Source organism: Pangasianodon hypophthalmus, chromosome 4, assembly GCF_027358585.1.
Source record: "Pangasianodon hypophthalmus isolate fPanHyp1 chromosome 4, fPanHyp1.pri, whole genome shotgun sequence".
Taxonomy (NCBI): domain Eukaryota; kingdom Metazoa; phylum Chordata; class Actinopteri; order Siluriformes; family Pangasiidae; genus Pangasianodon; species Pangasianodon hypophthalmus.
The window spans coordinates 5,872,318-5,896,262 of NC_069713.1; the positions used below are offsets into that span (position 1 = coordinate 5,872,318).

The window sequence follows — 23,945 nt, forward strand, 5'->3', positions numbered from 1 at the left end:
GGCAGATGCTCACCAGGAAAATCTGCACCACAGAAGTTGATTAACAGGACAGCCATGTTTATTTATTACTCAACAAATCTGATTTGTTTATGAAGAAACTCTGCTGTTTGGAATTAACAGCATAGATACAGTTTCAAGGATTATGGAAGAAATACTTGATTTAGGGATTTAGAGTTAATAAATGGTGTGCTTCTATATTTTCCAGACAAAATGAACGGGATAGATGAATGACGGAGACACACAGAAGGATAATTCATCAATTCTGCCATGCTGGTTTCCTGGCTTTGTGTTTGTTCCAGCCAGCCACCAGCAGTCTGCGAGCACGAAGTAAATATATAAGGAGGAATGAGTGAGCTGGGTTGTGCCGTATGACGCATGACAGCTGGGGTCCCTCAGGATCACTGGCCCTGTTTCTGTTCTCATTTTATCCCAGGTTTCGATGGCAGCATGGCAAAGCTGATTTAAGTCAGATCTCATTCCAAGGCACTGAGATCGCACGGGTGAATAATACTGACCCCAGCATATGGCTCAAACTGGGCAATTTTTATAACAATATCTGGAACTACAAAAGTATCACAGTCCCTATTCACATGTTTCTAACTGATTAGTCAGACTTGGACTGGAGGCTGAACAGGAGAAACAAACAAGCTGTGACACACAGAGCTCATTCTGCTGTGGAAAAACTGTAGAGAACAGTAAAGAAGAGTAAAAATAGAGAGAGTAGAGAACAGTAAATAACTGTAAAGAGCAGTATATAATAGTAAATAAGTGTGAGGAACATTAGAAAACAGTAACAAGCAGTAGACAAGAATAAAGAAGAGTAGAGAACAGTAAAGAAGAGCAGAGCTCAGAAACAAGCAGTAAAGATGAGTAGAGAACAGTACTGAACAGAAATGAACAGCAGAGAACAGGAAAGAACAGCTGTGATACATCTAAGCTCACTCTGCTCCTGAAGAACTGTAGAGATCAGTAAAGAACAGTAGACAAGAATAAAGAAGAGAAGAGATCAGAAACAAACAGTAAAGATTAGTAGAGAACAGTAGGGAACAGTACAGAACTGTAAAGATTAGTAGAGAACAGTACAGAACGGTAAAGATTAGTGGAGAACAGTACAGAACTGTAAAGATTAGTAGGGAACAATACAGAACAGTAAAGATTAGTGGAGAACAGTACAGCACAGTAAATACAGAACAGTAATGATTAATAGAGAACAGTACAGAACTGTAAAGGTTAGTAGAGAACAGTACAGAACTGTAAAGGTTAGTGGAGAACAGTACAGAACTGTAAAGGTTAGTAGAGAACAGTACAGAACTGTAAAGGTTAGTGGAGAACAGTACAGAACTGTAAAGTTTAGTGGAGAACAGTACAGAACAGTAAAAGAACAGTACACAGCAGTAGAGAACAGTAGAGAACAGTAGAGAACAGTAAAGGTTAGTAGAGAACAGCACACAGCAGTAGAGTACAGTAATGAACAGTAAAGGTTAGTAGAGAACAGCACACAGCAGTAGAGTACAGTAGAGAACAGTAGAGAACAGTAAAGACTAGTAGAGAACAGCACACAGCAGTAGAGAACAGTAGAGAACAGTAAAGGCTAGTAGAGAACAGCACACAGCAGTAGAGTACAGTAGAGAACAGTATAGGTTAGTAGAGAACAGCACACAGCAGTAGAGTACAGTAATGAACAGTAAAGGTTAGTAGAGAACAGCACACAGCAGTAGAGAACAGTAGAGAACAGTAAAGGTTAGTAGAGAACAGCACACAGCAGTAGAGAACAGTAGAGAACAGTAAAGGTTAGTAGAGAACAGCACACAGCAGTAGAGTACAGTAATGAACAGTAAAGGCTAGTAGAGAACAGCACACAGCAGTAGAGTACAGTAATGAACAGTAAAGGTTAGTAGAGAACAGCACACAGCAGTAGAGTACAGTAGAGAACAGTAGAGAACAGTAAAGGTTAGTAGAGAACAGCACACAGCAGTAGAGAACAGTAGAGAACAGTAAAGGTTAGTAGAGAACAGCACACAGCAGTAGAGAACAGTAGAGAACAGTAAAGGTTAGTAGAGAACAGCACACATGAGTAGAGTACAGTAGAGAACAGTAGAGAACAGTAAAGGTTAGTAGAGAACAGCACACAGCAGTAGAGTACAGTAGGGAACAGTAGAGAACAGTAAAGGTTAGTAGAGAACAGCACACATGAGTAGAGTACAGTAGAGTACAGTAGAGAACAGTAAAGGTTAGTAGAGAACAGCACACAGCAGTAGAGAACAGTAGAGAACAGTAAAGGCTAGTAGAGAACAGCACACAGCAGTAGAGAACAGTAGAGAACAGTAAAGGTTAGTAGAGAACAGCACACATGAGTAGAGTACAGTAGAGAACAGTAAAGGTTAGTAGAGAACAGCACACAGCAGTAGAGAACAGTAGAGAACAGTAAAGGTTAGTAGAGAACAGCACACATGAGTAGAGTACAGTAGAGAACAGTAGAGAACAGTAAAGGCTAGTAGAGAACAGCACACAGCAGTAGAGAACAGTAGAGAACAGTAAAGGTTAGTAGAGAACAGCCCACAGCAGTAGAGTACAGTAGAGAACAGTAGAGAACAGTAAAGGTTAGTAGAGAACAGCACACAGCAGTAGAGTACAGTAGAGAACAGTAAAGGTTAGTAGAGAACAGCCCACAGCAGTAGAGTACAGTAGAGAACAGTAGAGAACAGTAAAGGTTAGTAGAGAACAGCACACAGCAGTAGAGTACAGTAGAGAACAGTAGAGAACAGTAAAGGTTAGTAGAGAACAGCACACAGCAGTAGAGTACATTAGTGAACAGTATCAAGATGTAATAAGACTTGATCCAGGGTATTAGGTGGAGGTCTTTTAAATGCAGCATTGAAAATAAATTTCTAACAGCTTTATGGTGTTAATGTGCAGTGGAAAACCCCGAGCCTTCTGCTTAGCTTTCTCCGTCTGGCATCAAGGAGGTGTTTGAGTATTCTGTCTCTTTCACACACACATACACACACACACAGACACACACAGAGACACCAATGCAGAGGCATAAACCCTGTAGGAGGCTCTCATCAGCAGCACTGAGTGGATGGGAGTGAGTGTGTGTGTGTGTGCGTGTGTGTGTGTGTGTGTGTGTGTGTGTGTGCGTGAGAGCGAGAGAGAGACGGAGCAGTCAGTGAGCAGAGAGACTGGATGTGTGAAGCTGAACACAAGCTGTAGACTCTCAGAGGTAAGAGACCTTTTCTCTTCTACCTTAAAGCATGTACTTAGAGGAAAAACATTATTCTATAGTTCATGAATATGTTAAACTGCTCTAGAAAATGACGCAGAATGTTGAATATCGCCATAATATCAAATATCGCCATTTATTATCAATGTTTTTTTATACTTTTAAAGAATGTATTATGTATGAAATCACAAATCAGTGCCAGTAGAAAGATTTTAGCCTGTTTCTGATAATCTTTATAATGTGTGTATTGAGCATATTTGAAAATAAAGTGTTAAATGTCGATCAGTTTAATTCAGTTCAGTTCACTTTTAATTCAAGTTTATTGTCATTGTGCACATTTTTGTGTAACAGTGCGTTGTCAGTGGACACAACAATCTCTCTTCAATAGTTGCTTGTAAAAGACATAAGCAGGATAAGCAGTGACCAAAAGACATAAGCAGTATAAGCAGTGAAAAAAAATTAAAGTTGTGGTTTCGATCAATAATTGACCAAAAAAATTTAGCCCAATAAATACAATAGACTAATTAATGACATAGTGAAATTAAATAAAATTACATTAAATATTAACTCATTAAACACCATGTTATATATTGGATATTAATTAATATTAATTATATTAGTATCATTTTAATTAATTAAATCAATTGAATATTAACACAATCCTGTAAGATTGTAAACCCAAATTTACTGCCTTATTAACTCTAAGTTTTCTTTTTTTCCCTACAACTCATTGATGAATTTCTCATAAAACCAAAGTCACTCAGTGTATTAATCCTACTTTAAATGGATGTAAACAACCAATCATAGCCCTATTGACTTTAGTCTAAAGGACACTTTTTCTTTCTTAAAAAAAAAACAAAACTGTGGAGACACCCTTAAACACATTATAATGGTGGCCCTGAAGACGTGCAGTCTGCTGACGGAGGCCGAGGTGGATTTGGTTAGAGACGGATCTGCGTCTGTGTGACTCGGGTTTCAGGCTGAATCCGGAAAGCCTCCGGTCACTGATCATGGTTCTAATTGAGAAAGTGTTTGCATGTGCAGCACCTGAGGAAGTCAGATACTTTGCTTTTTTACATTTGAAATGAAAACCAGAAGAGTCCGCCTCCGTGAATAACTCGATCAGCTTCTGGGTAATCGCTCAAACGCACAGTAGGTTATAAATGGTTATTCATAAGGATTATTAGAGATGCCTTTTTTTTGCCCCAAAAGAACACTGGTAGGAATTTGGATTCAACAGTATTAATATAACATGCAAGAAAGAACCCTCACAAAAGACACAAAACAGATCAAATTACTGCTTTCAGAGTTTTGGAGTGCAGATGAGGCATGGAGTGTAAATTATTCAACAGTGGCTAAACAGTGTTTTCCTATCAGAAACGGTTCCAAGTAAAACCCTTTATGAGGCTAAAAATGATCCCGTGAACCCTCCCTGATAAAATAAAACACCCTGTTTTCTTTCTAACAGTGCATCAAGTACTAAGATTAACTCACTTGTAAACACCTGACAGGTTCTAGGTGTTAGGAAAAAAATTACTAATCATTTCTATGAAGCAGTTAATACATACACTCATTAAAAATCCTTAAGGAACCCTTGAAGAACCATTTTTTTTTCTAAATATGTGTGTATTAACTGGATAGATGTGTGTTACAAACACAAATTACTGGTCATAATTTTCATCTTAATACCTCGAACCTATCAAACTCTTTAAACTGTTATGACATTTGGGGAAAAAAGGGTTCTTCAATAGTTCATTTGCTAAGTATGTTTTCTTAACTTTCAAATCAGGGATCTACTTGGTACCCTTTCTGATAAGAAGCACTCTAGTGTAGGGTTCTACAAAGAACCCCAGAGGGACAGCTGAAGAACCTTTAAGGGGTCTTCAAAGAACCTATTTTTCTAAAAGTATAATTGAGTAGATGCAAGACCATTACAGAAACTCTGCACCAATCACAGCCCAAGACGGCATGGATTAACATGAAAGTGATATTCTGTAACATGCTAAGTATGTTCTCTAGCTAATGTGATATAAAAATCTGTATCTGTGACAGATATTTGTCTAATTGAGAGAAAAGCAAGCCAGTTAACTAGCCGGCTAGCTAATTGTGATGGCCAAAAGGCATGCGGTCACTTACAATATGCATATTGATGTACTGTATGTTCCTAGATCCTGGCAATCTCAGAGAGTGGTGCATTTGGGAATGTGCGAATCCAATTTAGTATCAGCTTAATAAGTATCGGCATTAATTAAGGAAAAAAAAAACACTCTGAAGTTGTTTAATTCCCTAAAAAAACCACACGTCCCGAGGTGTTTTATTCCTCTTATACCACAGCAATGTGCCAAAGCTTACAATTTTTATTTATTTATTTATTAAAGAACATATTTTATTTTGTGGAACACACTGATGTTGAAGAAAAACGCAGATGTTGGAAAACTTTACAACGCTATGACTGTTCCAAAGCACTGACACTGGAGACTCCTTCCATAAATGTTACATAAACATCTCCTTACAGAAAACTTCACCTTATATAAATGATTTTTCTTTGTTGTTGTTGTTGTTTTTTTTTATGTCTGTTTATTATTAGGCTTAGTTTATGCCCTGTAAAATATTTGTTACCATAGAAACGATAACGTATTGAATGAGTCCGTTAATATAAACCTGTGATTTGCAGCTACACTACTGTACAGATGTTGCTGCTGTTACAGAAAATTAATCAACACCTTCTGACCAATCAGAATGCAGAATCCATACTTCAACAGTGCTGTGGTGTAAATAACGTTGACCATTTTCCTGCTGGTCCAGAAAAGAAAATGATAAACAGTGAAAACAGACTTTTGGGTGGCCAAGGTGGAGGTGAGGATTGACTCCAAATTCCTCATTTGACAATCAAATGACTCTTCAAGATTATTTTTCTTTTTTAGACACTAAAAAAGTCGGGATTTATAGTGCTCCCTGCGACTTCAGCCGACAGCGTTAGAGCTTTGCCTTCCAAATACAACTTTAACTTTTCTCATTTGAGCTCGGAGCCAAACATTTCCTTTCTGCCAGACTTCAAATCAGAGCTTTGAACTTGTTGACGTGCCCTTGTTTCCATTGAGTCCAAGCTTCGGCAATTATTTATTTGTAATTATGCGGGAATGTCCCATGACTGCCAACATTCAATCTGATTTCAGGAAAAGTTCAAAAAATGAGGGTGGTCACTAGCTTCTGCATTTTTCCCATATATATGGCCAGACTGCTCAAACTACTACATATATAACGCTATTGGTTTTTAAAGAATCATGTACTTTTCAGTATGAGCTACTGCTAATAGTGTTTAAAAATGTGTAAGAAGTTTGTAGGTTCATTTACAGACTGGCTGTGAAGGATGGCTGGAGAATGTTGGCTTTTAACATGCAGTTTTTAAGTGGACTTCCACAGGGATTAGGTTTGGGAACACTTTTAACAGACATCACATTTCCCCAACACGGACATGTGGAGCTCCTGGAAGGAAAAGCCTGCTCCGCCTGATTAAGGCTGAAATGCCACGGCCATGTGACAGAGTGTTTAGAAACGAGTGAGCGGCGCTTTCTTTCCAAACTCCTACCATAACTATCCATCCCTGTTATTCTGTTCCCTCTTATCCCTCCTCTCGTTCTTTTCCACCACATATCAATTTAGATTAATTGAGAGACAGAGAATGATTACAGAGAGAAAACAATGGCTGGTCAACTGGTTGCAGATGAAACCACAAACCAGCTACGAGTTCCTATTGAAGCAATTGTTCCTGTTCTCGTAGAACCTTAAAACAAAATGTTTTCCTATCAGAATGGATTCCAGAGCCCTTTATCGACTGAGCTGTTAAAGAACCCTTCAAAACCTTTATTTTTCTAGGACAAATTATTAAAAAAATGTTACATTCTGGTATTGAGAAGAAAATACTGTCCAATGACTGTCCAGTCATTACATACACATACAAAATGGGTTCTTCAAGGGTTCCTTATGGGTTCCTTTTTTTTTTTTTGCTAACTAATGGTTCATATCTTCCAGATCAAGCGTTCTACTTGAACCCTTTCTGGTAGCGAAATACTTTCTTTGAAAAAAAAAAAAAACAGAAACAAAATTAAGAGTTGCCCCAGATGGACAACCACAGAACCTTTAAAGAACCCTTCAAGAACCTGAATCTGAAAATGTTTATCAAAATACACGTTCTTGGTATTAAGAAGAAAATAATGACCAATAATTTGTTGTTTGTACCACACACCTACCCAGTTAACAGCTCTACTAGAAACCCTTTCTGACCGCGAAGCATGTTACTGTAGGATTCTACAAAGAATCTTTAAGGGTTTCCCAAGAGGGACAACCAAAGAACCATCAAGAGTTCTTTGAAATTTTTTTTTCTTATGTGTTAACTGGGTAAGTATGCAAAGTACTGGTCATTATTTTCTTCTTAATACCTAGAACCTGTCTAACCGTCTTGGTACACCCATAGGAAAAAAAAAGGTTCTTGAAGAGTTCTTTAAGGGTTCATTGGATAATTAAGAGCTCTTAGCCTCCTAAAATGTTCTACATGGAGCCCTTTCTGACAAGAAAACACTTTATTATAGGATTCTAGAAAAAGTCTTTAATGGATAACTGACAAATCTTTAAAGACCTCTTAAATAACTCTTTGTTCAATGAGTGTATGTGTTAACTGGGTAAATGTGTGGTACAAACTCCAAATCATTGGTCAGTATTTTCTTCTTAATATCTAGAACCTGTCTTGGTACTTGGTACACCCTTAGAAAAAAGGTTGTTAACCCTTTCTGATAGGGAATTAATGTCATAAGGTTTTACGTCATACCTTTAAACGTCATCCCAGAAGGATCGCTAAAGAAGCCTTAAGGGGTTAAAGAACAGGTAGATGTGCAGCAATCACTTATGATGAATGTCCATTCCTTTTATTCTACTCCCTCTTCTTCTTTTTCTCGTTATTTCCCACCACACCTCTGTTTAGAGTAATAGAGAGACGGAGAATAATTACAGACAAAAAACAATGGTCGCTCAACTGGTTGCAGATGAAACCACAAAACAGCTACAGCTTCTTATTTAAGAAATAGCTCTTGTTGCCATATAAGAACACAAAAATAAAGCTTCTTGGAATGTTATGAGTGGTGTACTGCCAATTCTCACTGAGTTTCATTCGACAGTTGTTCAGTAAGATACTTCTGAAAGCTTCAAAAGCACTTCTGTAATTTGGCGGTCTTGTAAAATTACAAATGCATTTTCTTTTACAGTGTGAACTATTTTCATTTCATTCACACCAATATGTAGCAATTCACATTTTCGCTGTACAACTTTACCTACTTCTATAAACAGCATGGTGGAATTCTGGATTCTGATTGGTCAGAAGGTGTTGATTCATTTTCTCTGACAGCAGCTCTGACATTAGTGCAGCTGCAAATCACAAGTTTATATTAAACTCTAATTCTAATACATTATCGTTTCTATAGTAACGCAGGGACTTGTATAGCAGACGCTGTAGAAACGTGTAGTTGTCGATATGGTGAAGTTTTCTGTCAGGAGATGTGTATTTAACATTTATGGAAGGAGTCTCCAGTGTCAAAACTTTGTAACAGTCAGAGGTAAAACTAAATTTAAGCTTTCTGAAAATTTTAATGAGAGAGTTGTTTACGGTTTGTTGTTTCACGGTAACATGACAAGCAGAGTTTTATTAACTCCAAACTTTCGCTTGTTTTATTAACTCCAAGCGAAAGGAAAAAAAAAATAAGTGATAACAGGAACTCACTTGTTTCATGGATGCATTAAAGGTGCATTAGGTAATATTTGTTAAAAATAGGTCTAATGGTTAAATGGATGGAGTTGAATAAGATTTGTATGTTTTTTTTTTTTCACTGATCCCGCCTCCATTTCCAACCATGTACACCAAGCTCCGCCCCCAAAATTTATGGTGGTCCAACTAAAGTTACCATTAGCAAGGACTGTCATGACATCAGTCAAGCGCACTCTTACGTTCAACTGCTGAAAGCCAAGTTACAACTCTATAAACATGCAACGTCCCCTCATAATTATTAATGAGGATGTGAAGGGGCGTTGGGGGCGTGTCTATATATATATATATAAAATGACTGACAAGAAGCCAATCCAAATACAAACAAAATTTCAGACTGGAAGACAGGTTTCCAAACTTTTTTTTTTTTTTTTTTTTTTTTAGCTGTGTAATACACTTGTATGTTTTATAAATTCTACATAATTTTCCACATTATTTCTATTAGTAAGAAATGACAAATGTTGACTTTTGCACCTTTAAACGTAACTATAAATCAAGTGTTATTGTTTAATTGTAGTCACTGTGATATAAAATGAATAAGATACTCCAGGATGTGTTGTTATAAGAAAATAATGGACTTCAGTGTGGTAACAGTAACTTCACTTCATCGCACCAACCTGTCACTGATTATTTTCCTAAAACATATTTTCCTATATGTTTTATTCCATGCTAATCACTAACGTAAGTTGATCCACTGAGATTGACCAAGAGTCAACTCCCGGAGGTAACTTAGGCTCACTTTCCAAAAAAAAAAAAAAACCACAGAAATGTTTTAAACATGAGCCAGCAATTTCCTTCATGGGAAGCAAATAACCACAGAAGTGTGACTGGGCATCATTTATTACCTTCTTGTCTTACCTATGATGTGTGAGGCAGTATACGTTTCTCCTCAGTTCTGCAGTAAAATTGGACAGACTCTATAAAGCCAACCTTCTGAACTTCTTGATACTTCTTGATCTTGAGGCCAGTACTGATTCTGATATCAAAATGTGTAACCTAATTAGTATTAATCAATCAGGGAACAATTATTTACATTTCCCTGGGTGTAAATAGTGGCTCGTTCTTTATAACTTTAGCTGGTTGATTTTAAATGAAGTGAATTAGCTAGCTACATTAGTTAGCTTGTATTGAGTTGGGTTGGATTGAAAAAAGTACTTCTCTACATCTATAAGTAATTAAAGTACTTTTTTTGTCTTCATTTCATCTGAATCCCTCACTGTCAAGAACAACATACTGGCTAAGAGCTGTTATTTTTACTCACCTAGCGTTGTCTGTAGACATTTTTTCTCTCACCGAGCCTGCGTTGGGCGTTTCGTTTTAAAATATTTTATTATTTTTTTTAGATTAGTCAAGATTAAGATTCATCTTTATTGTCATTGTGCAGAATTACAGTACAGAGCCAATGAAATGTAGTTTTTTTTGCATATCCTATCTTGCTAGGAAGCTGGACTCAGAGCACAGGGTCAGCCATGATATGGCATCCCTGGAGCAGATGGGGTTAAGGGCCTTGCTCAAGGGCCCAACAGCAGCAGCTTGACAGTGCTGGGGCTTGAACCCCCAACCTTCCAGCCAGTGACCCAGAGCCTTAACCGTTCAGTCACCACTGTCTACTTGTAGTGTAGGGAGCTGCTGTAGTTCCTCCTATTAATATTTTCACAAAGCAGAGTTTGCTGTCTTCTTTGCTTCAACAAATTATTAATCACAGAATATCAGTAATATTACGAATATCTAATATGAGTATTAGTAAATAAGCATGGTTTTGGACTGAGACCTGATACCAGTATCTGTACTGATGAATCGATAAATGCGAATTGTTACAAACTTGCAAGCATTAGATCACGCTGACTTGAGTCTAATGGCAACTGCCACTAATTTTTCTAGTAACTGTCTCTAACTGACGCTTTTAATTTTCTTCCACTAATTTGTAATTTAATGGTTTATGAAGTTCCTTACAGGTGAGTAAAACCATGCAGTGCGTCTATAAACCCTCATTCTAAAACCATTACACAGGGTTGAAGGTGATTTGTTGATTCATTTCTTACAAAAACATTAGTTGGGAGGCAATGTACTAATTTATATTACTTCCAGTGCTATCAGACTGAGTCTGTTTTTTGACAACAGTTACAAAGGGAGTTTCATGACTGCAGCACTTTTGGGCTGGGAAATAATCCAGGAATCTCTCATTGTAACATTTCAGGCGGCTTGAAAGGCCTGGGTATCTTCACAAAAACACTTAAATCATGACTGCACTTTTTTTTTTCTGTCACATTGTTTATAAGCATAAGGCTTTGGTTTAGCTTTACCTGTGATTTACTCCTGCCTGATCAGTACGCATTTGAAACTAGAGTGGGGTCATGGGATATCTAATTTTTTTACACAGCTGGCAATACTCTGTGTCAGTCAAGTACTTCCAATTACAGCAATTTTCCCACCCTAAAACCAAATATGGATCTGGCCAGTTATGCTTGGCTTGGGTTTTAAGGAAGCACAGTCAGTGGCACTGACAGACATTCGGTTGGAAAATGAGACAGTATACCTTGGCTTGCTTTTTCACATATAACACAGGTGTTTTTTTACATTCAAGGCTAATTATATTGATACATGATCCAGGCCCTATAACAGAACTTGTACATACACTCGTAGTTCCTTTTAGGAGGGGGTTCTCATACTTTTTTTTGGCCAGTGACCCCAAATTAAGAGTCAAAATTCTTGCAACGTAACCCCCTCCCTCCATTATTTCCTAGCGGAATGCATAAAACATTAAAAATCCCACATGTATCAGACATCACGTTTAATTGTGATACATCAGAGAGGGAAAGATAGCACATATGTTCTTTATATTTACACATTTAACGATGCTTTTAAGAATCGGTGCGCATAAGAGCCCCCAACTGTAGGCGCTTTATACTCACACCTAATGAGAGGACTGGGCTTGTGCTCACACTGCAGCATCAAAGTCTGGAGATGTAGTCACAAGCATGCAGCTCATCTTGCCTGTTACATACAACCTTGAGCACTACATTGATTTGATACACACAAGGGCACTGGACCCTGCACCCCATAAATAAGTGCTAGCAAATGGTTGATTTGTCGATTTAGCCAAGTTCACATTTTGCATTTCACGTAATATTTTCATGAGAATAAAGTCCATTTTACACCATAGCATTGCTGCCTTGGACATCTTGGGGCATGGAGCATTCATTTCTCTGCTTTCTTGCACTAGGTTACTAACTCTAATATTTGTAATAAATATTTGTGTAAACAATACACAATACAACTCCACAGTTTAGTGTAAAATAGGCTTAAGAGACGTGCTAAATTGAATGAAGGTTAATATATTGCACATTTACATTTATGGCATTTAACAGAGGTAATTATCCAGAGAGACTTACGTAGTGAATTTAATGTTTTAGTTAATGAAATTGTAGTACTAATCTGACAGTTTTAATTATTATAATTAATATTCCATAAATAAATTTCAGGTGCATTGAACTACATTATAAATAATGGTTAGTAAAAATCTCCTGTGACCCCATCTACATCTCAGGTCAACTTATGCCTTGGAGTTTTTGTGTAGAACCTACAACAGAAGGTTTCCTGGAACAACAGTTTTTCATCTGGATAAAGTTTAGTCTACATTTGTGTATTTGAACCATCATAAAGTGGCTTAAAGCAGACAGTACAGTATGAACTTACTGAAACGCTCCACACCTTGTGTGACAGGATGCTGGGTTCTTATACCACAGAGACGCCAGACCAAACCACAGTCTCTGGCCTGAGGTCCTATATCCTGAGATGGGTTTTCTTCATTTTGGAAAGGGGTTGCGTAACTCCAGGATATGATGAAATGTCCTTGGCACCATATCGCAGATTACAGCTTTGTCTCTGTAGAAAAACACATGTGGGAAACAAACATTGTAACTGCTCAAAAATGCCAGGGAAGATAATCTGAGATGAGTCTCTTTTTTGTTTAAGGTGACAGCGTTTGTGCAAGAGCTGGACATAATCAGTATGGGACCCATTTCCTGGAGCCTTTGTGTCCTCTTCTGTGCCTGGACATGGGGACAAAGTATGGGTGTGTTGCGGAGACGGAGGGCCTGGGAGGAAAAGGGAGAAGATGGCCCTAAAAAGTGCTCATACACCTTCCTGGTCCCTGAGCAGAAGATCACAGGGCCTATCTGTGCAAGTCGCGGACCCTCGCTTCCAGACAAAGATCGCGTAACCAGGATGGACATAGCAGATGTCCGTGAGCTGATGTCCAAGCAACGACGTGAGATAGACACCCTGAGGATGGTGGTGGATGTGGATGGCAACATGGTGAATGAGATGAAACTGCTGCGGAAGGAGTCCCGTAACATGAATTCCCGCGTCACACAGCTCTACATGCAGCTTCTGCATGAGATCATTCGCAAGCGGGATAATTCGCTGGAACTCGCACAACTGGAAGGTCGCATCCTCAATGCCACAGCAGAGGCATTACGACTCTCAGCCCGCTACAGGGATCTTGAGGCCCGATTCTCCACTCTTGCCGCTGTGGTCAATAACCAGTCAGTTCTGATTGGTGCTCTGGAAGAGAGATGTCTGCAGGTGTATGGGAATCACAGGCAAGAGCCGCTTCCCCCGCCGCTTGTTCAGGTGGTTCCAGAGAACATTCCAGTGCATGTGCCCCGTTTTTCCAATGAGATCCAGAGGGTCCACAGCCGGGCTTTCCCCAGGGAGAGAGGATCCAGAGCAGGACCAGAACCCACTGAAAGTACCCTGGAACTCAAACGACCACTGACTGGCAACTTCAGCTCTGAAGGTAAGTGAGAATCAGTCTAGTCAGGGTTGCTGCCATTAAAATTCATTATTTTTAGTATATTTTGGGATATAAAACCATCTATGTGCATAAGAAAATATTGTGGATGGATAGAAACAAACAAAATGAACAAACATAATTGTGAAAGTGGGTGGATTTTTCTGCTGAAATTGATCTGTATCGATAAAAAGGGTCTGTGGAGGGGAGGGGGACAGTATTGGTCAGAATTTCTTTGGGATAGGGTAGAAGTCGGATTACAAAAACAGTCCAGATCTTTTACACACCTTTTGCAGTTCCGATCATGAAATTAGAGTCGATACAAATGTCAGCTTCTTGGCCTGAAAATCAGACTTTACACATTTTTAGACATATTTTAAGGTCTTTGCTTTCTTGAAGTCCAACAGACCACAAAGTATGTGACAGCCATGCTACTTCAGCTTGCAAGATATTTTACCAACCAGTCAGCACAATTTCAAATGCACCGAAACCACATGTAGGAAGTGTCCATGTTTGTTTTTACTCCCTACCTGTCTTCTGTTCATCCTCTGTTCCAGATGATGAATTTAACTTTAAGAAATGTAATTGCCTAGGTTGAAATTGCCTTATGAGAAACTCCTTTTAAAGCTTTTCAACATTGTCACAAAGCAGCTTTATAGGAAATAAGGAAATCATAGTCTTTATGATTACAACAGCAGTTCTTAGGTACAAATCTACAGTATCCTGGGGAGCTTATCCACTGAAGCAAGGGTGAATAAACTGGTTTTGGGAAGTGCAATCTGTAGGGTATCCACATAGGAACTATATAATATATATTGAACTGGGCGTTTATTTGTTGCTTTACCCTTCTTGATTTTGAGGTCCTTTCCGCGACTGCCTTCATGCTATGCAGGCTGGACATACCAGTAGTGGAATGTACCTTCTTAAACCAGATGGGACTGAAAGGCCGATACAAGCGTGGTGTGAGCAAGATGTGGACAATGGAGGCTGGACCATCATCCAGAGAAGAAAGGATGGATCTGTTAACTTTTTCAGAAACTGGGAGACTTACAAGGTGAAGTGTAGCTCTAATGCTCATCTCTATCTCCACATGTAGTCATTTCTATTAAAGCAACAGAAAGAGCTTTTAGAAAGAGTATATATAATATGTCAAAATCTTACCATTTAAAGGTGGAAGTATCCAGCCAAAAAATGCACTCAAGTGAAAGTCAGAAAGTTGCTACTTAAAAAAAAGTGTTCAAGTATTAAAAAGTTGAATTCAGCATCTAGAAGTTTGCTGGTCATATGCATACATCATTTGATAATGAATTAATCAGAAGTAAGATATTTTGTATATAATCATTATTTACTATTAGCTAGAATTTGGACTTTGGCATCAATGCTAGTTTGACCTGGCATTAGAAAAGAAATCATTTCAACAGATGATGAAATGGCAGAATTCTTGACAGCTGCTTTTCTACATTGATAAACTTGCTAAATTGAAGTGATTGGATGCTAAACTGAGTCCATTCAATTGACGTATAGCATACAGTCATTGGGTGGATGACAGAAGAGACCTTCATGATTTGTAATATTTATATCTGAAGGTCTGAATAAAAATCTAAGAAGTAAAATGTAAGTTTTTTTTCCTTGGAATTGTAATTAAGTAAGAGTACACATTCATTTTCAATAATACTCAAGGAAAAGTATAAATATGCCAAAATAGTATAGTAGCAAAGTACAATTACTCAAGTATTTTCCAGCCCTGGTTCCAATATTCTTCCACATCCCTGTATCCTAAAACAAAGTACCTTCATTTTTACAAAGTGCCAAGAAACAGAAGGCAGCAAAGCAGGAAGGCACAATCTGTGCCAAACCTCTTTATGTTCTTTCCAGAGTGTGGGTTCTTTTGCATGGGAAATCTCTAAGGAATAGATGCCTGCTATCTAGGCTGTCATGGCTGATTGAGGGTACTGTTCAACTTTGCCAGAAATGTGATGCCCCATTATTTCTACCTAACACTGTCTCTCAGCACACTTCTCTCCTATTTCCCCATCCACACATGCAAGTGAAAGATGACTCTCGAAACCTCAAGACATTTGTCATGATTCCAGGTCCTAATGGAAAACCTCATTCTGAACCAATAGGTTTATGTTACTTCACTCTCTTCGGGAAATACATTTGGCCACAAATTGCGCTCACTTGCGTAAAACGCACACAAATGACATAGTCGATGTCCAATATTTGTATGTGGTTAAATGCAATTCAAGCAGACTGAGATATCAACATTTTTCATTTCGAGTTTTGCTTTAAAGGAAGCAAATTCATGGAACTCCAGAGGTCCGCTTTTGCGTGCAGTTGCATTCAAGTAATTCGAGATTTTACCAATTTCTTTGTTAACAGCAGGTTAATGAAAAGTTACTCAGGCCTCTTAAACAGTCACAAGCTTCCCTTTCCGTTTTGAACCAACGTAGTAAAGCACCACTCCAAATAAAAACTCATTTCTTTTCTTTCCACTCCAGCAAGGTTTTGGCAACATAGATGGTGAGCACTGGCTAGGTCTGGAGACTATTTACAACTTAGGCAAGCAGGGAGATTACAAGTTGCTGGTGGAGCTTCAGGATTGGATGGAAAAGAAGGTTTACGCAGCCTACAGCAGCTTCCATCTGGAGCCTGAGAGCGAATCGTACCGCCTGCGTCTGGGCACTTACCAAGGCAATGCTGGGGATTCTTTAACCAGCCACAATGGCAAGCAGTTCACCACGCTTGATCGGGACAAGGATGCCTTCTCAGGTTATTATTGATTCAGATACAGTATATGAGTGCTTCAGTGATGGCTGGTCATGACATTAGAGAGGAGGTTGAAATCTAATATATATCAATAATTATTAGTGTTTAGCAACGCATTATATCACAAGGTCTCATCAATTGCATAATAAAAGAATGATTTGGGGCAAACTCAAATATTGCACTCAAATATTTAACAACATTTTTCAAGTCTGTAATGCTCTACTGGCTTCACGCAGTGTTTCCTTGGAAAAACCAAAAGTTTTAAACAGAAAAGATCACCTCCAACACCACCTCGTCTTATCCCAGCCACCTCTGGTGTACTGTTTGTTATATGTGTGTCTCCTGTCATTGTGCAAAACTGCAATATTCCAGTACAAAGTACAAACTGTCTTACTCATTTCTTCCTCTCCTTGTCCTGTCTAACTTCACTACAGGAAACTGTGCTCACTTCCATAAAGGTGGCTGGTGGTACAATGCATGTGGCCAGACCAATCTCAACGGTGTGTGGTACTCTGGCGGCGTGTATCGCAACAAGTTCCAAGACGGCATCTTCTGGGCGGACTATGGAGGAGGCTTCTACTCCATGAAATCTGTGCGCATGATGATCAGTCCTATTGACTGAAGCATAAACAAAGCCAAAACCTGAACATAGTTTAACACCTCCATCTCTGTGCATACGCAGTGGCAAAACTGGAACTTTAGAGCTGGGAGAGAATTCTCAATTCCACTTTCAAGTAGATAAAATGGCCAACTTTATCAGCTGCACAAGCCCAGATCTTTGGAGGTTCCCCTGCACACAAGGCCTTTATACAAACTCCATCAAGATTAGACAATAAATCAAAAGTACATGCAGTTTTATGCTTACATTTCTCCATGGGGGATATTGTTAAAATACCATTGTGGTTAGCTTAGAGCTTATTTATGAAATCATTCATTCATATATTTTTTTCTTTAATTATCCTTCCACTTTTCCAACTGGGGTTATGGTCACAACAACCCGAGAGGTCAGCCCAGATTTCTAAATTCAATTCGATTTTATTTGTATAGCACTTTAAACAATAGACATTGTCACAAAGCTTTAGATTTAAATTTAGATTTAGATCTGTATCCCTGGCAACAGATTCCAGCTCCTCCATGGTGGTCCACAGATGTTCCCATCCAACTGTGAAATAATCTTTCCGGTAGGTCTTGGGTCTGCCCCGAGGTCTCTGTCCAGTGGGACATGCCTGATATAGCTCTAGCGGGAGTCTTGTAAGCTGCCAAAACTCCCTGAACTGGCTCCTCAGACTCGTTCACCACCAGCAAACTGACTTTCCAGTCTAGACCATCTAAAGGTGCTTTCACATAGGCAGTGGTTAGACAGGTTAAATTGAACCGTGATATATTTCCCCCTTGGTGTGGTTCTTTAAGCAGGTGAGTTCACAGCAATCACATTTAGGTATGTCCCAAAACAACAAGTCTGGGAGTGTCTGAGCAAGATGGTCTCAGTCTGCATCTGAAGCTTGGTTCGATAGCAGTGAGAAAGCGATTCACCTCTGAATTGACCTGACTCCATGAAGTGAATCAAACATACTAAGTGTTTTGGACCGGTATTGCACCCGACCCCCCTTCCTTCATCTTGCAGGTGGTATATTTGCAAAATCTAAAGATTAAAAGAAAAGACTGTATCTGGCAGTAGCATTCAGTGAACCAAAATACATCAAATCTGACAAACAACGTCATAAGGACACCATAAAACCAAATTGGTGGTGATAGAGTAGACTTTGAATAAATCCCACCCTCAAATATTTAGATAACAACTACGTCAGCTTCAGATAGAGATTTGGAAGCTGCAAGAAGATAAATAATTTAAAATATTCTTCAGTTCTGCAAGTCACATTCAACAAAGTTGAACTGGAGAGCTTATCCAGATCTGTTCTCAGTGTAGGTTACTCTGTCTCTGCTGAAGAAATGTCGCTTTCAGTGGTGAGATGTATAACAGTTTCTATATTATTTTGACCTGGTTCTTCTCACATTTAGCAGCCCAGCCTGCTTTATGGCTGGCTGGCATTGCGCTCTAGACTGCCACGGTTTATTCAGATCCAAACAAGCTCTGATGAAGTCAGAGTACTGTGGAAAAAAACAACACCTCTTTGTGCAATTAGTTTAAATCAAATCCAGTGCTGGATGTTTTGACCATATAAAAAAGGCACACTAGTCGAAAAAGAAGAAAGAATTATGGCCTAATTTTGGTCGTCTTTTGAGATTTGAAAAAAAAGCAAAAGGAAACTGCAGACCAAGCAAAGGGCCTCCGAGGGGTACGAGCACAGACAACGAGAAACAGATTGCTCAAAACCCAAACAGAACTGGGAGAAAAAATAAGGAAAGTGAGGAGACTCGGTGGAGGTGGGGGAAGAATGGTTAAAAAGGAAGTGAAGTTGAACTTTGCTGAAGGTTATTTTTTTTTTACCCTCCTCTAAAATACAAAGACGTTCACATTCTTTCCAGGAGAAAGCACAGTGAAGGTTGTGTTTGATCTCAGGAGTCGCAAATCCCTGTGGGCGGTAATCGCAAGCGAGGTCTAACCCATCCTGGAGACCACTTCATGGACCGCAAGGACTTAAAGGAGCCTCAAACGTCAACGTAGTTTGAATGTTCCCCGGCGTCAAAATATTATGCATCCCTGACCTAAACTAGGCTGTCAGGAGTATCACATTGCTAGAACCTTCGATAACGAAAATAAAGTTCCCTTGGACACTGATCAGTGTGGTGAATCGCTATGTCAATATATTTAGGTTATTCATACATGACCTGTAGGTCTGTCATACACATCACTCACCACCAAGTAGTCAGCTAATATCTGTGTGCTGACAGAATGTGGGACTGGATCCGCACATTTTTTTTTGTCTATATTTAAAGCTCTTCTATGAAGCAGAAAGTTCTGTGGTAAAATATTTTAGCAGTCTTGGATTTTATGGTCTGTTTGCTAGACACTCTTGAAATAACATGGATTTTCTTCTTTTTTTAAATGGAAAAGGTTCCATCATTCCTAACACAGCATGACAATTTGTCAAGATCACATATAAGATGTGCTCATTAAAAATGATCTTCAAATTCTAGCTTGCGTATTCACATTTCCGTAGTTTATCATAACTAAGGGTTAAATTTAATCAGCTCCGAATAGAGAGAAATACAGTTTTTATGGTGAAATGTTGTTCCTGACCTTATAGTGACCAATATGACTGCAAACCACACACTCTTCATGTTAAATGTAGCTGAGTTTAATACAAAAACAGCTGGGAACTGAGTCACACACACAGCAATTTCAACTTTAAACAGTTTTATGGAGAGGTTTATTGCTACATAAACATGTTTAAAACAGTTCGCTGAAAGTTTCAGGGAAAAGCAATTACTCTAGGTTTAGAAAATTTACTGGAACATTAACAGAGTTGTACAAAATGCAGAATTTATTATTTATAATTTAAAATTTACATTGAATTAGCCACGCCCACAGAATGGATGCCATGTTGAAATGTGTAAGTGTTGGTATGGTGAAGTAAGGAGACATTTATGTAACATTTTATAGAAGGAGTCTCCAGTGTCAGCCCTTTGTAACAGTCTGAGGTAAAGCTGTAAATTTAAGTGTTCTGACACAGAAAACTCATCAGTACAGAAGAGTTTCTTTATACCAATATATATTTTTCGGTCTTATTAACTTCAATGTAAGTGAAAACAGGAGCTAACATGCTGCACGGATGTCCCAAAACATTAAATGTAACTATAAGTGGATAAGAACTACAACATGCTGTTCTTTTACTAAACACAAAGATTTTTTGAGTTTCCTTCTAATGAAAGCCATGGTAAGTACTATCATGATTTATTCACTCCACAACACATTGTTCAACATCGTAGCATGCAATTAGCAAAAAGATCCTAAAAGGTTTTCTGATTGTAATGACACCATTCTGATGTGAATATATTTCCTGCTACAGTAAAGAGCCAAAAAACTGTAGAGCAAGATTGCAAAGAGTAGAGCTGAGGGGCTAAAGACACATCCATGGGGTACACCGCTATTGGTAATGATGGCTGAAGATATTACTGAGTTAATCATTATAGTACGTGGCCTGTCCCTGAGGAAGCTGTGTATCCAATGGATGATTGGTGGAGGGATTTTTGGAATTGTGAATGGAGGAAACATGACAGTGTCTTCAGTTCCTATTCTGGCTTTATGGCCAAACTGGTGGTGATCCAGCTGTGGACTGACAGCTGGAAGGATAGATTTCAGCACCAGTTTCTGCAGGCATTACTGACCTGTTTTGGTTTCATTCAGACTGACATGGTTTCTTAGAGTCTTGTATGATTTTTCCAGATGTTGGCTTGTGAAGGTAAGGTAAGCAACCTTCCGTGGATTCCATCTGAAGCAGGCCTTGTCTGATTTGCACTTTCTTAACCAGATCATCCTGTGTGCTTTAAAGAGCTATCAGAATACTAGTCCCCCCTAAAGGTTACACAAACATAAGTAAGAAATAAAACACTTATCCTGGTGTAATGTGGGCCATGTGAATTGGAGTTATGGGGAAATAGTTCCAGAGTTGCCAACTCTTTTCCAAGGAAACCAGTCCCTAGAAGTCACCAGATGATGTCATATACTAAATTGCATTTCCACTGATTCTTCATGATAATTTGCATATCATATTACAAATTAGGTTATACACTATATGGCCAAATGTATGTGGACACCTGACCATCACACCCATATGTGGTTCTTCCCCAAACCATTGCCACAAAGTTGGAAGCACACAATTGTATAGAATGTCTATGTATGCATTACAATTTCCTTTACTGGAACTAAGGGGCTCAAACCTGTTTAAGCATGACAATAACCCCTGTGCACAATACGAGGTAAATGAAGACATGGTTTGCCAAGGATGTAGTGGAGGAACTAGTGGCCTACACAGAGCCCTGACCTCAACCCCACTAAACACCTTTGGGATGAACTGGAACGCCAACTGCAACCCCAGACCTCCTCACCCAACATCAGTGCCTGATCTCCTTCATTCACTAAAGCTCTTATAGCTGAGCAATATCTCCGCAGCCACGCTCCAAAATCTAGTGGAAAGCCTCCCCTGAAGAGTGGAGGTTATTATAACAGCAAAGAGGGCCTAAATCTGGAATGGGATGTTCAAAAAGCACATATGGGCATGATGGTCAGGTGCCCACATACTGCTCAAAAAGTCACTAGATTTGTTTACGAGGCCCTTTTCCCCTGAGATAACGTTGCTAACAGAGTCTAAATAGTAACTATTCTAGCATCAAAATCTCTAAGTTGGATGTTAGAGGCTTTGCTTGACTGATCAGAAGGTCATGATTTCAAATCCCAGCATCACTGAGCTGCCACTGTCGATCCCTTAAATAAGGCCCTTAACCCTCAACTGCTCAGCTGTATCCTGTCTCAACCGTAAGTTGCTTTGGATAAAAGTGTCAGCCAAATGAATAAAATATAAAAGACCAGAGACCATTGCCCCTGAGATGGTTAAGACCTTCAACAACTCGTCGCAGCTGTCAAATATTTGATGAAAAAAAAAAAATAATGCAGGCCAATCATGCACTAATCTTTATATCTTACAGATGTTAGACAGATGTTAGAATTTCTCTCTAGTACTATATATTTAAATTGCTTTCATTTAAAATGCTGGGAAATCATTCTGTCATTGTGTGAGATTATTTATGACAGAACAAGCCAAAAGTCAAGATCATACAATAGGAGAAAAAAGAAGGGGCATTTCTATTAGACTTTCAGCTGATGTTCTCCAGCTCACTGTGAAATCCTGCTTTGTCAACAAGTTTAACAAGAACCATTAAGCCAGAGATTGAGGGGTAAAGGGAGGAGATTCAAAAGCCAAGGAATGTTTGGCCTTATAAACAGATTTGGTCTTGGCAAGTCTTCATGAAATGTGGATTAAGTACCACTGCATTGCTAAAGATGGCCACTTGATTGTAAATCCTAGTAAATCACTTTCTCTCATGTCTCTCAGCTCAGATGAATGCAGTCTTTTGGGTATGAAGTGCCATGAAAGTCTGTGTAGTCTAGTGATTAGCAGTTAGCTAGTTTGTATGGTCAAAGTTATCATTCTTCTAGCTAACATTTGAGAAATGAGGAGTAAAGCAGTTGCTAGTTAGCTTTAGCTATGATTTTCCCATGTTCATTGGTTCCTTTAAGAGGCACTAATTTGACTGATTAATACGATGTAGGTTACTCATTTTGGTTTCAACGAGTACCAAAAAACATGTACTCATACTCATATGCTGTCTGAAAAAACTGGTATTGATGCAGCTCTGATTAATATGATGGCCGTACTCAGTCACATCTTACAGTAGATCCAGGATATGTGTTAAAGAATATCAGGATACCTTTCAGAAGTACTGGAAGTCCAGTATCAGAAGGAGTGGAAATACAGATACTTAAAAACCAGAGTTATGTACAGTAACAAAGTAACTGTAATCCTTCTGACTGGATGGAGCCGCAGTTGAACTTGAATGTGCTGGAGGATGTGTGGAGAGAAAGTTTGAGCCAATTCACCCTGTTTTTGCTCCACGGACTTCAAAAATGTTTGTCTGTAAGAGGGAAAGAGTGAGACACAGGATATGTAAGCCTTGTTTTACAGCGAGTGCGACAGATGCCAACAATTGCTTATTATTCATCCCAGCAGGTCTCTTTGAAATGAATAGTGTAGCACAGTTTACAGCAAAGCATGCACATATCTCAAACCCAGTTTACGAATCTGATGTTTAATGATGATTTTAATCCTTCATGAGCAAGATTACATCACTGGACCTCCAAAAAGGCAAAACGTCATCATATGCAAACTCATTATCTATCAACCAGAAAGGAATATCATGAAGCCAAAAAGTCCACATTTAGACAGTTCTCAGCATGTGTGTATGTGTAATATAGAATCTCCATGGCCAGCTTTTATTGGCAGCTCAGCACTATTTAGGTTGATTTATGAACCGAATCTTTTGGATGAGTCTTTGCTATAGCTGGACACTCCACTGAGGAAAGAAACTTATATGTAGAGCAGCTGACATATTCTTTGGCTGTGATTCTAGGCTTTTTTTTAGATTCATCCTTACTCAAGACCAAACTTTGGTGTAGAGTCATTTCACAAGCCTGAATACATATAAACAAACATTATAGGCTGAATGGTCATTGTCCTCTCCCTCCTAAACACGGCAGACTGAAATATACTTGGACTTCATTGCGGTTTCTCTGGGGGGCCTATGCAAAGGAAGGTTCAGCCAAATGTGAAACAGTGATGAAATCCATATTTACTAAAACAAGAAGAAGGAGGAATTCATTGATGATA

The 23,945-nt window shown here is 38.8% G+C and overlaps 1 protein-coding gene across 1 annotated transcript; it reads left to right on the top strand.

Moving 5' to 3' along the window:
* Positions 1 to 3,009: 3,009 nt before the first annotated feature.
* Positions 3,010 to 19,697, top strand: angptl1b (angiopoietin-like 1b). Its single transcript, XM_026947568.3, has 5 exons — positions 3,010 to 3,223; positions 13,011 to 13,836; positions 14,691 to 14,884; positions 16,332 to 16,602; positions 17,034 to 19,697. Exons 1-5 carry the CDS (start codon positions 3,083 to 3,085, stop codon positions 17,219 to 17,221), a joined length of 1,620 nt encoding a protein of 539 aa, XP_026803369.3. The 5' UTR covers positions 3,010 to 3,082; the 3' UTR covers positions 17,222 to 19,697.
* Positions 19,698 to 23,945: the final 4,248 nt, after the last annotated feature.